This window comes from Panthera pardus, unplaced genomic scaffold, assembly GCF_024362965.1.
Source record: "Panthera pardus isolate Hobbes unplaced genomic scaffold, ASM2436296v1 HiC_scaffold_8, whole genome shotgun sequence".
NCBI lineage: Eukaryota > Metazoa > Chordata > Mammalia > Carnivora > Felidae > Panthera > Panthera pardus.
In genome coordinates, this window is record NW_026527013.1 from 110,137,889 (window position 1) to 110,152,466 (window position 14,578).

General features: G+C 31.8%; 1 protein-coding gene across 3 annotated transcripts in view; it reads right to left on the reverse strand.

Moving 5' to 3' along the window:
* SNX13 (sorting nexin 13) overlaps nt 1-14,578 on the reverse strand; it is a 141,295-nt gene that overhangs the window by 40,872 nt on the left and 85,845 nt on the right. For all 3 annotated transcript variants that reach the window (XM_019443529.2, XM_019443527.2, XM_019443528.2), the window contains 4 exons: nt 8,183-8,287; nt 7,449-7,581; nt 4,870-4,907; nt 335-404 (listed from right to left, as the gene is read on the reverse strand). In XM_019443529.2, the coding sequence (XP_019299074.1) occupies nt 335-404; nt 4,870-4,907; nt 7,449-7,581; nt 8,183-8,287 (346 nt within the window). The remainder of the gene's footprint in view (nt 1-334; nt 405-4,869; nt 4,908-7,448; nt 7,582-8,182; nt 8,288-14,578) is intronic.

A 14,578-nucleotide genomic window follows, 5' to 3' on the forward strand; every position in this document is an offset into this window, starting at 1 on the left:
GGAAAAGACTGGGTTTCAAGTTTATTAGCTATGACAAAATGCTTAGAATTTAAGCTTTTCCAAGTGTTAACAGTAACAACCTTAGAGAAGGAAGATATATAAGTATATTCTAACATACATATAAGGTATCATCAAACATGATACAAAGTATATATCAAACCATATACACAATAAACATTTTAGAAGTTAACAAAAAACAATGCAGAAAAACATGTAACTTAAAAATACGACTATAGAACAGAAAAATGGTTTGTAAAAATATATGTGGAAAATAATCCAGGTGTAATAATAATCAATAATTTTTAAGCAATAATTGTACCACAAAGTCTCTTACCAGTGTCTGAAATGTAAGCATGAAGTTGTACTGAGTCATCAGAAGATACATTTGAAAGGTCATCTAACGACTTGGAAAAAAAAATAAATAAATAAATGTATACATTTTTAATTTTATAGGAAAAAAAGTGTTAAAGCATTTTATGTCACATATGCCTTACCCATCTTTGCCCCATGTAATCTTTATATTATTTGTATCCCTCCCCCAACAATAATCCTCTCTATTTATATGAACAGGATAGAGAAAATCCACAATTAAAAAAACTATAAAACAAAGAAATTCGGAAATCAACTTAGTACATCAGATTATTTCTTCCTTCATTGCTTATCCGCACTTGCTACTTCTTGATTATATTCAATACATGGCAAGAAAAAAATATGGAAAAAATCAGTAGACATATTCTTAACATTTCAATTTTTTAAAATGTACTAGAACCAATTCCTTATTATTTATTAATTTAGAAATAATTTTAGATTCCTTATCTAACATGAGAATAATAGTACCTACACATTGGTTACATAAGGATTAAATAAGAAGACATGTAAAACATTTAGTAAGACTGCCTAACACAAAAAGTTATCTATTATTGTGATCTGTATGAAGTGAATCCAGACTCTAAGACAGATTTCAAATAATTTTGAAAAATAATTGCACAAAAATCATTACTGAGTGATTCAAAATGAATCTTTTTTAACTATGGCCTTTGGGTTTAAATTTAAAACTTTTTTGCCTCAGATACATACACCCACACATACCTAGAAGGGAACATAATCACATCATGATAGACTGCAGGAAAGAGTTACCTTGAGTCAATTATATTTATTGTAGTAGTAGTAGTGATAATAATAATAATAATAATAATAATAATAATAATAATAATAACACCATATTATGTACTTGAAATTACTGAAGGTAAATCTTATATGTTCTTAATATAAAAATGGTAACTATGTGATGTGATAGAGGGGTTAGCTAACCTTATGGTAGTAACCATTATGTAATTATCAAATCAATATGTTGTATGTATTCAACTTATATAATGTTTTATGTCAGTTATAACTCAGTAAAGCTGGAGAAAAATAAACAGCAACAAAAAAGAATTAACTTGAAATTGCTCTCCTCAGAAAGGACTGCTTACAAGCCTGGCCCTTGGATGACAATTGGTGGGAAGGTTCCCACCACTGCCTAACTGCTAAAAGTCATTCATTGTACCTAACCTGTTTGTATAAACAATGTGGTTTATGTTGAACACCCGCTTTCCTTTTGGGAGTCTTGAATTTTAGTATACACTAACCAGAAGTTTGCCTATGTGACCGGCTTCCAATGAAAACCTTGGTCACTTAGTCTCAGATGGGCTTTCTTAGTACCAGCATTTCATATGTGTTGTCACTTTCACTGCTGGGAGAATTAAGTATGTCCCATGAGGTTTCCATGGGAGAGGATTCTTGGAAACTTGTATCTGGTTTCCTCTGGACTTTGTCCCATGAGCCTTTTCCTTTTGATTTTGCTTTATATCCTTTGTCTATAATAAATCCTATCTATAAGCATGACTATGCTGAGCCCTGTGAGTCCTCTTAGTAATCACTGAACATCAAAATGGTCTTGGGGACTTCTTGACACACAGACATTATATGGTTCAGAGATCTTACACTTTAAAAACCACAGTATCTGAATGAACTCCGAAGTCTTAACATGATATTACCAATACTACTAAAGAGTCAGTTAAATGACTTAAATGCAGCCATACATGTTACACAAAGCCATTTAAATTAAGGCAATTGCATTCTAAGGAGAAGGCCAAAATTTATCTACTGAAGACTGATTAAGAGAAGCAAAATATGATAATTCCACACAAATAATCCACAGCATTCCCCTGGTCAAGTCAAGAAGGTGAATCATTTAGTTAAAATGGGGCTTCTCCAGTGATACCCTAAGAGACTTTAGCCAAATCAACTGTTCTTTCTTGTACCTCAGTTTTCCCCATGATGTAATGGCATAATACTTGCTCTACAATTTTGTCAGTTTATAAAGTAAATTATAATGCTTTGAAAAGAAAAAAAGAATCCACTTATTTAAGTGGTCATATGACCAATAGTCAAATATCTTGTTAGAAATATAACCTTTGTTTTAATATTACTTTTATATGAAAAAGCTTCAAAGAAAATAGAATTTTCTACAAAATTCAGATTGTTATCTACTACGATCTTCTTCCAATTACAAACTATCACAGAGAATATATAACAATTGTTTTTCAAAAAGTATTATTGTTGTTAATTACTATCATTATTATTATGATTAACCTTTCCTTGTAGGTAACATTTCAACAGCTAAATGCTACTTACTTTAAACATGTTAGCATCTTATACTATGCAACCCAGAAGTTGTTATAGAACTTTGTACATAAATGTCTTTTTAGTACACCTAAAATATACAATTAATAAGTATTATTTTCATTAAATATGATGAAATAATCTATTGAAACATCTCTTAAACACTAGTCACAGGTATAATGCAAATGTAAATATCAAGGAGACTATATAAAATTACAAGTGATGAAATAATATTAATTACAGTCTGATTTAGAATTATAAGTACTATTTAGTAAAAGAAAACTATGATCAAAACAAGTACACTAATGCTGCCCTGAAATAAAACATAGTTTTTGTTCAGTGATCCTTGGGTTAAGATTCTTGAATCTTTGGCAAAAAAAGAAGATCCTTTTTTAAACTACTATGCTAAGTCAAAAACTGAAAATTCAGATTTACTATGATAACCCATACAACTATGATGTCCCTGCTAGAAATGTTTACAATTCATGTGCCAATCTCAATTGAAAAATGAGTAAATCAATACAAATAAATATTTTCTTTGCTTATTATATGGGAAAAAACTATTATGACCTATTTTACAAACTTCAAGCTATTTTTAAAATGGAGCTATCCGCTAACATTTATCTATATATTGGGATTCCTGGGTGGTGCAGTCAGTTGAGCCCCTGACTCTTGACTTTGGGTCCTGGGATCAGGCTCCCTGCTGATCATGGAGCCTGCCTAAGATATTCTCTCTCTCTCTCTCTCTCTCTCTCTCTCTCTCTCTCTCTCTCTCTCTCTCTCTTCCCTGCTTTCCTTCTCCCCCCTCTCCCCCACTCACACACACTCTCTTCCTAAAAAAATAGTAATTTAAAAAATTGTCTATATATTTAAAAAGAATCCAAAAGACTCCACCTACTTAAAAGCTCAAATTTAATAAAATTAAGTGAATAACAAAATACGTCAAGTCATCAACCTCAAGTGTGACCTTTGTCAATCAAGATAGTGTTCTGGTTTCTATCACTATGTGATAAAGAAACTTATTTGAAAAAGCATTTATTCCAAATATGGAATAAAGGAAACAAGTATTTGTTACTAGTGTTCACACATTTATACAAACACTACAAATATGAATACCTGAAATTTCAAATGAAGGAAAAGTTTCATTGCATTTAGGCATTTTTTCTATATAATGAACATTATTACTAATACTTTCTTCATGCTCTGGGAGTTATTCCTTCTCGTTATAAGGCTATGGAGTACAACAAAAAAATGGTAGTGATACCAAATGACTTAGGAAAATATTCTAAATGTTACACCACCTCTGACATAACACTATAGCTGACTGCCTTGGTATTTTGTTAAAGGTTATGTAATTTATAGAGTAATAAAACACTCAATATGGTCATTTTAGTAATACAGAAGACAACATAAGATAATGGACCTCTAGACCATTTAGCTATTACAAAAAGTATGAAAGTAGTGTAGCTAGAATGAAAAACAAAGGAAACAATCTCTCCCTAACCACCCCCATAAACATTGCACTGAAACTTTCATAGAAGATAATATTTCTTCCTAGCAACATTTTATGAAGTAAGTTATTCATGCCAAGGATGGATATATAAAAGAACTGAAATGTTCATTATTTCACACTTTACTATGAATGTATAAAATGCCAATGACAGCTTATATGTTAAAAAATATGTCATTCTTAAACCTGTAATCGTAAGATAAAGTTGCTTAATTTACTATAAGGCTTTAAGCTTTTTTTTCTATATATACAAAAACCTGAATTTGTTACAGTGTACACTATTAGAAATATCTGGAATTTTTCAGATATCCTAATTTTATATTTCTCTTCTACACACAAAAAGAAAGAGCGAATTTCAATGTACACATTTATATGTCACAAGTTTACTATTCAAAACACCACTGTTCAAAGTCACTTCAAAATACTAAATATTGGGAATGAAAATATGAAATCGATTTTTTATCAAATACAACTGAATTATGCAGGTGTGACTTAAGCACACTCTTATAAGTGAAAATAAATTTCAGAGGCTCTTATATGTGAATTTAACATTTCTTTTAAAGCAAGTAACTTCTTAAAATATTAAAGCATGATCTGAGAGCTTCTAATATATCATTTATTTATGTATGTTATGGCTCACCTTTTATAATATTTTCAAGCCACTTTAATAATTAAGGCACCCTAAGAGTACTTACCAAATTTATGCTTCCTGTAGGAGACCCATTAAAAGATTCTGTGGGAGGGAAAATTCAACTTAGTATACATTAATAACATTTTGGAAAGAGTTGTTTTATCTAAGGTTAAAACGCTAAGAATGAAAGTCACCAAAGCAAAGACTTATTAACAAAAGAGCACAGAAAACTGTGGTACGGTACTCCCAAACACCTGTTTCCTTAAGCCTCATGGTTTTCCAAGCCAGGTATTTCAGTGAAAATATTTATGTACCTAAGTTGCCCCATCTAAAACATATACCAAAAAAAGGTGTTCATGTATAGGAAAACAATTATTAAATATTTTATTTTCCCATTATCATATGAAGTTGTCTGATACAGTGTAAATATGAGGAAAACACTGCAGAGTGAAGTCCATTAAGAAAGGTCTCAAGTATTTTGTTAGTTTTTACTGGATTAAGACATATTACAAATAAAACTTTTCTTTCCTGTGAAGAATAAATAGATTATTAATATAGCTATTATTTCCACTTATTCTTGGTAGATTTGGCTCAAAAACATTGCAACCCTAGGTTCCTAAATATCTCACTAATAAAACAAGATATATAAAACTTCATATACAATGCCATTTAATTAAAAAGCAACTAAAATTATTTTTAAACAGTAATGTTAGAGAGCTAAGTCAATTATACATTATTAAAATTAATGTCTTTCCCTCAGTTTTTTATTCTATATCTGAACACGCGAAGTTATCCATTAAGATGCAACTCTGTTAAAAATACAAATTAATGTATGGCCAAGTAAAATTCATATACAGTTTTAAGTTAAGGTATGGTTTTTAGCACTTAAGAGATTATGAATAAAAGCTACAAGTGAATTTACAAGACTTTGGAAAAGTTCTTACACTATAGGATCAAAAACTACTCCCACAGAATATATTGCTACTATCGCCATTTTAAATTATATATCATTTAGAAGCACATACAATTAGCTGATTATGATTCAACATATCTTCTTTCATTCTGGGTCATATAGCAAATCCACTTCACAATACTAAGAAATTTCTAAAGTAGATGGAATTGAAATAGACAAAAAAAAATTCTAATAGTCCTTTCTGGAAATAGCGCTGCTACTTGCAAATTCACAGCAGCTTTGTAAAAGATTTTTCAACAGACAGTAAGTACAGATAAACTAAACTTGAGGTTAGCTCCTACAGAAGTACTCTTCAAAAAAAAAAAAATTTTTAAATTTTAAAAAATTAAAATTTTAAAAATTTTAAGCATTCTCTTAAAATAATTACTTTGTCAAATCTTTCCCATTTACTTTTTATTTTCATTGCTTATATAGACAAATTTCAAACCTTATTGAAATAAATCAAATCTTATATATTTAATTAGTTTAATAAGTACTAATGAATTGGATCACAAGTAAAATGGCCACTGGGCCTCACAATATGGAGACTTGTGCTCTAAAGGCTGCCTCTCCCACTATTTTTAAATAACAGCTTAGGGGCGCCTGGGTGGCGCAGTCGGTTAAGCGTCCGACTTCAGCCAGGTCACGATCTCAGGGTCCGTGAGTTCGAGCCCCGCGTCAGGCTCTGAGCCCCGCGTCAGGCTCTGAGCCCCGCGTCAGGCTCTGAGCCCCGCGTCAGGCTCTGGGCTGATGGCTCGGAGCCTGGAGCCTGTTTCCGATTCTGTGTCTCCCTCTCTCTCTCTGCCCCTCCCCCGTTCATGCTCTGTCTCTCTCTGTCCCAAAAATAAATAAAAAACGTTGGAAAAAAAAAAAATTAAAAAAAAAAAATAACAGCTTATATACTACTGATAAAAACTGGTATTTGTGTTTTAGTCTATAAATCATTCTCATATACATAATTTCCCTTAAATCTGACAAATGATATCATAATAACTCTGAAAATATGGCAAAAATTTTATCCTAGATTTACAACTAAGAAAAATGAGGCTTAAAGAAATTAAGTATTTGGCCAACATCACAGAGGTACTAAGTAGCAGAACAGGAGTAAAATCTAAATATTCTGATTCTCAAAATCTGCTTTCCTCATTATGCCACAGCGGTAATAGCCTCATCTGAAAAAATTCAATGTTGAAACAAATGACTTTTGTAGCTTCTTCCAGCTTATACTGTGCAGGGTATAATTAAAGGGAAAAAAACTGTTTTTTTAAAACAATGCTCTTTGGATTATGGTACACTCTCAGGATCACTACTTGTTATCTCATTTAATCCTCTCAATAATCCTGTTAATCATGAATACTATTAGTTATTAGCAAAAGGGAAACTATCATAAAAAATATTTGGGTGATACAATTCAAGAAAACATTTTTTAAGACTCCAAGGCTTTTATAGCTATGTTCTAATCTGTTATTAAATTTTCAACATTTTGATTTAGTGAGGTAACTAAACTTTGTCATTCATTTATAGATTTAAATATAATTTATAATTGGGCTTCAAGGTATTTTCTATCTTGTTTTAAAGATCATGTTTTGGCAACAGAATATATGTAGGAATACGTTATGTGTACACACACACACACACACACACACACACACACACAAACACACACACATGTGCAATGTGTGTCACCTTACCTCCATCACCATCATCTGATCCTCTGAAACTAGGATCTTTTAACATATCCAGCTCGGCTAACATGCGCACATAAAGTGCATTCTGTCTGAAGGAAGGATAAAATCTTTCATCTCGTAGCATCAATTCATAAACCTTATTGAAATAAATTAAGATATTCCACCATTAATACAGATAATATACTAATTTTCACTAATAAGATTTCACCAAAAGCTAGACAGAGGTCTTGCTATAAAGAATCACAGATCACAGATATATAGATATCAACAATAAGCCTCTATCACAAATAATGATTTCTCAACTAATTTCACAACTAAGGGACACTCCAATACCTAAACTGCATTGAAAATGGTCCTACAGCAACACAAGTCACATGACAGGTTATATATAGTGTTCTAGGAAGTACTATATTCTAAGAAACAAGCCCACATAAAGGCTCCAGGATCACAGTAAAATAAATTACATCAGGTTACTGACATATCAACTCATGAAAGTCTAAGACTATGTATCTGGCCCTTTAGATTTAAATACCAACCCAACATAAGTATTTTCCTCACTTGTCAATTAAATGAACAAACTGGCCTATTATCCTTTTTGTAACTGAGAAATCTGAGTTCTATTACTCACCTTTTTAGTTATTTATACTTTTATGTTTCAATAACCTTTGAAAAATTGAATTACATGTACAAAGAAATACATATTTTTTATAAGAAAGAATGATAAACTCAACATATACCTTCCTTTGAATGTCATCAAAGATTTCAGGGGTTGGATCTTCATGATTCAAAGTATCTGCTAATTTTGCTACCAAATAATCATCAACAGTAACTCTTGGAGATGCCTAACAAACAGAGAAAAATAACAGTAGTAATGGCATTTTGCGTTTCTAAATACAAGTTTATTCTTTATAGAAGAATTACATAGTGGAATCATATTATTGAAAGTAACTGGCAAAAAATCCTTGCTTTGTAAACAACACTGTGATGTTTAATAAGGCTGAAATAAGAACCAAACCTTCTTGTCATAATGTAATACAGAATGGGAGACAAACATGGATTTAAATCCTGGCATTTGCTGAATAAGTTCCCTCTCAATAGGCTTAATTTCCACAATATGCAAAATGGATATAATACCACCTACGATTATTATGTAACCATGAGAGATTTATCTAAGGCATACAATCCCAGTGTCTAGCACATAAGAAACACTGTCATTAGGAATTAGTGTTTAACATCCAGTAGCCCTGGATGTCTATTTAATGACTGTCAAAACAATAAGCCATTTTTTACTTATCATTTAACACTAGAAACAGTCCTTTTAAGTTGCCTTTAAAAGAGACTATCCTTTTCCTAAATTTGGCTTTATATCGCTGTAGCAAAATCCCAGTGTGATATGGGAGGGCAAAAATATGAAAAGTTAATTTCTTCCAACGACTTTCATTTTAAAGTGCATAATATGACAGATACACCACAGAAATATAAAATCTGATGTTCAATGTGAAAAATTTCTTTATTGAAAGAAAAAAATGCTGAAAAACTAGAAATATGGTCTTCTTTGGCATGTCAACTTGAATTTTTAGTTCTGAAGCCTCTGGAGAATAAATGAGTGATAAGGATGTTAACTTTTAAAAAACTAGAACAAGAATGCATTGTTTAAATAATTTCTTTATGCTATCCAATAGAATTATCTAAAGAAAAGAATGGATAAATACAGAAAAAGAGAAAGGTTTACAAATAAGTAAACAACAGAGTATAAATGTATAGGAAAAGGACTATACAACTTCTAATGTTCCCTTGTTAATTCAACATTATAATTAGTAAACCCAAGTAGGTGGTGCAGGGTGGTTGGAGCTTTTTGGAGGAGGAAGGGGAGGGTGCTTATTTGTTGACTGTGTATGAGAGGATGTGGTGTGGTGGTGTGTGTATGTTTTCCCCTGAAACAACAAAAAAACTAAACAACTTCAAGTCTGTAAAAAAATATTAGAGAGGAACTGATGTTAGCTAGTTTTGTCCTTTCATTTGCCCTCTAAGATGACTAAACTCAGTTTCTAGGAAATAAGAAGATGCAAATTTGAAAATTACAACATTTCACATTTAGTTTACTTTTTCCTATAATCTCAAATATACAGAACTGAATTAAGCCTCATCTTTGGTATAGGGTGACCAACGTTTTTAAAGAGTTATCACAGGACACAACTAACCAGATCTCAAAGAATCAATATAGAAAAAAATATTTATATACATTTTTTACTATTTAACATAAAAATACAAAAATGTGTTTTTTCAGAATTATCTATTAATGTGTGTTCTGCACTTTTCCACTACACAAATGTGATTATTTAAACAAGAGGACTACTTAATAGTGGCAATTAGTAATTAATAGGACTAATTCAACAAATAATGTTTGAGAAAAACCTAACTATTTAGGTTCTGTTTTCTGATACACAATTTAACTTTTTAAGCTCTTCATTATATAATAAATATTGCAGGCTTTATTATTGTGTATTATTAAAGTGCATAAATAGAAGACTTTTAAAAAGATTATAAATATAATAAGACTAAACAGGTATTATCTATATTTAACTTAAAAAATGACTTTCCTTTTTATTCCACGATCTGATGAAGATATTTTTACTTTTTATGTTTCCTTTTTTAACAATACTTCTCTAATCTGCCTGCAGACTTTAGGACTTTTTTCTTTTTTCTTCTTAAACCAGAGGGTATAACTGAATACAACCAAATACAAAATTCACCTTGACTTTTACCTCTATTCTTAAGCCTACATCACACTTATTTCCCTTATCAGTCTAATGTGATGACATCAGGTTAAATAAATACCCTTTCAGGGTGCCTGGGTGGCTCAGGTCATGATCTCGTCCTCCGTGAGTTCGAGCCCCGCGTCGGGCTCTGTGCTGACAGCTCAGAGCCTGGAGCCTGTTTCAGATTCTGTGTCTCCCTCTCTCTGACCCTCCCCCATTCATGCTCTGTCTCTCTCTGTCTCAAAAATAAACGTTAAAAAAAATTTTTTTTAAATATATAAATAAAATAAATAAATAAATATCCTTTCAATAAAACCATTTTGGCATAGAATACTAAGACTTTCCTTACTAAAAGCAGCAGCAGGTTTTTAGACCTATAGGCCCAGTGTATCTAAGAATTTACCATATAGACTTTATGTCTAAAATGCCCATTTTAAACACTTCAAAGCATAATGCATGTCATTAAAAGTTAAACTTCTCTTCCTCAAGAAAAATGGTTTTAAAACACACAGATCATTTAAACTTGTGAGAGTGAAGGTGAATTCCAAACAAATTATAGTTTTAGTAAAGAAACAGAAAATCCTATTAAAGCTGGCAGTCCCTTTCTGGTGATATTTTTTGAGTCCTCAATAGTCTCATCTCAAACAAACAAACAAAAACATTAGCCATTTTGTTCACTGAGTTTTTCTATAACCCACACAAAAACAACTTAGGTCAAACCACCCTTCTCAAGGTTCCTCTTAGCCTCTTCAAAGATCATTCAACAGTTCTGGAGAAAAAGGCATAGAAATTTCTGTTTACCAAAAAAATAAATAAATAAAAATAAAAATATTGGTTTACCATAATTCTTTCCACCATATTTATTTTTTATGTATTTTCAAATTAGAAGACATTATTCTTCTCCCATTCTTTGAAAACATGATTTTACTGCTATCAATATTTTAGCATTTTTTCTATGGCTGGCAACGATAGCTATAGCCATGTTGAAGCAAATGTCTAAAATGCTTATTTTCTGACACTTTTATAATGTCAAGAATCTCATTAAGTGTTTATGAATGTTTTGAAGAAACTAAAAATTGACCAAAAAACTTTTATGAAAGCCTCGGTATCACAGGTAAGCAAATGGTACCCCATTTTAGCAGTATTGTATAGAAGGAATACATTATTTAGCAGGTAAGATCTTTTCATTTTCTTCGGTAAGAAGTTTATAGACTGAAAGAAATTTGTCAAAATTTACATTTGCACTGTCTGATAAATATGTATTTATATAAAAGCAAAGTTTCTTTTATGTTTTCTGCAATTTATTAAAATGTTAAACATCAAGATTATCTAAAACTCCCCATTTCTTCACATCGAAGAACCTAGTAGCTATGGGAAACATACCCTTCTTGCCACAATGTGATGTAACACAATACACTACCAAAAGCATGACTGCTGGTTAAGAACTGCCAGAATAAGTTCTAAACTTGAAAGGGCCAGAACACGTTATCAAAACTTTCTCTCTTGTTTACCCACAGGATATTTCAGCTGAAACTTCTGAATCATGAAATGTAACACTATTCAGTTTAAAAGTAACTCTACTTTTACAAAGCAAGCAAGGGACAGATAGGCTAATGTGTGTTCATTTGTACACTGTGCCCAAGCTAATTCACTTAATCCTCACTAGTTTTAACTGATCACTGGGGTCTTTTGGGGAGATGGAAAAAAACAAAAAACAAAAGCAAAAACTTTTTATTAACTTAAAATTATTTGCAATATTCAGTTTCAATATTTGCTTTTATATCCTCTTCTCCACCAAAACCAATCTCAAAACATTTTTTATACATCATGTAGTATGCTTTATTTTGGTTACTCTCCCTAATCCAGGTATAAGGCTCCTTCTCTTTGTCATTAAAACGACATAGTCATTTAGTCTTCTTTTCTGGCACTGTCTAGGTCATGCTGATGTTGGTACTGTAATTATCCTCATTTTCATGTCTCAACTTTTAGAAAACATGGTTTTAATATTCATAATGTTAAAAATTAAAAAGTCCTGGGACACCTGGGTGGCTCAGTTGGTTAAGCATCCAACTTCGGCTCAAGTCATGATTTCGCGGTTTGTGAGTTCAAGCACCACGTCAGGCTCTGTGCTGACAGCTCAGAGCCTAGAGCCTGCTTCGGATTCTGTGTCTCCCTCTCTCTCTGCCCCTCCCCTGCTCATGCTCTGTCTATCTCTGTCTCTCAATAATAAATAAACATTCAAGAAATTTAAAATTAAAAAGTCCTATCACAATACAAAACACATGACAGGAAAAGTAAAAGACAGACTGTGAATATCCAGGATAACAAATCACTTAAATTGTAGATGCAGTATAGACAATAGAGTCCATTACTGTGAAGAGCAAATAATGGCTGCCAATATTATAAGCTAAGGAAAAAAGACAACGATGACTGTGAAAAATCCACACCATAGTCATTTGACACTAATATGTTGCCTTCAGCCCTGAATTTCTGGCATCACATTGAGGTTTTGAATTTTTGTCAATCTTCTCCATCCAATGCTAAAATGTGGGACTTGCTGTGTCCTGGGGAAAGGTTTCCCAAGACTCAGGAGGTCTTTCAATGCTTTAAAAAGAGATGACCTTCAAAAGAGTAACAAACTCATAGTTGACTTCTCAGTAGAAACATAAAAGCCAGAAAACAATGAAATGCTATCTTTAAAATGCTGAAAGAAATTAGCTTAAATAATTATTAATTTTTTATTTATCCAGTATTAACTATAATCCCCACACTGGATTACATAAAAAAGAAATGACCACAACCTACTTTAAAAACTAACATAGAAAGACTTTGATATATACCTTAAAGCTGTGTTTTTAAATAGAAACTCTTGAATGTGTGCAATAAGAAAACATGAACAGCAATATTCAGAACAAAAGTATGAGAGAAAAGAAATGGAAAACAAGCCAAATTGCTCATAAATATTACTGAAGGTAAATAAAGTCTTGTATATGTGTATGATAAAATACTTCAGTGAAAATGAACTATACTTACATGAATCAAAATGTATAAATATCAATATAATAATGAGAATAAAACAACGCATATAGTATCAGACCATTTATATAAAGGCTAAAAACAAAGCTAAGGGGGCACCTGGGTGGCTTAGTCGGTTAAATGTCCGACTCTGACTCCTCTTGATTTCAGCTCAGGCCATGATCTCGTGGTTTGTCCATCGAGCTCTGCATTGGGTTCTGAGCTGACAGCAGGGAGTCTCTCTCCCCCTTTCTCTCCTCACCCCTCCCCTGCTCACGCTTTCTCTCTCTCTCTCTCAAAATAAATAAATAAAAATAAATAAATAAATAAATAAAGCAGTGTACAAGCAATGTGTGCTTTAGAACACACATGTATATTAAAATGGTAGGGAAAAGCAAGTGAATAATTACAAGAAACTGATTTCATCAGGAATTAAAGAAACCGGTAAACATCATAGGTGAACACAGGTGAAGAATATATTAGGGATCTTCAAAAGCATAGTAAATGTTTTATTTCTTCAGCTAAATGGGGTGTATAAAGGTGTCTGTTATAGTATTATTCTTTAAAATGTGCACTCTGTTACGTATGATATATTTCATAAGGCAAAAATATAAGCAAATGGACGAATGAACAGGTTTCAAACAAAATTCACACTTAAATTCAAATCCAACTTTTGTGCTAGTTAAGTATAAATTAAAAGGTATTATAGCATAGCCATTACAAGTACTGGAGTGTGAGAAATCTCAAGGATTGCTGTGTCCATATTAATGAGGGATATTGGTCGATAGTCTCCTGAGTGAGGTCTTTGTCTGGCTTTGTTATCAGAATGACAGTTTGGCAATCTGTGTCTTTGAAAGCATTTGCCCATGTCACCTAAGGTGTCTAGTTTGTTGTGATAAAGTTGTTTATAATATTTGCTTATGGTCTTTTTGATTTCTATATGGTTGGTAATGATGCCTCATGATTTTGGTATCTGTGACTTTCTTTCTTGGCCAATCCTGCTAAAGTTTTTCAATTTTATTTCTCTTTCAAAGAAACACTTCTTGGTTTTATTGTTTTCATTACTGTTTTTCTGTTTTTCATTTCACTCATGTCTATTCTGATCTTTACTGCTTCCTTCCTTCAGTTTACCTTGAATTTATTTTGCTTTTCTTCTTCTGGTTTAAGATGAAAATATAAATTGTCATTTTGAGATCTTTCTTCTTTCTAACTAGGCATTTAAAGCTACAAATTTCCCTCTAAGCACTGCTGTAATTGCATCCCATAAATTGTGATACATTGTGTTCTCATTTTCATTCAATTCAAAATACCTTCTAATTTCCTTCTGATTTCCTTATGACCTAGAGACTACTTAGAAAT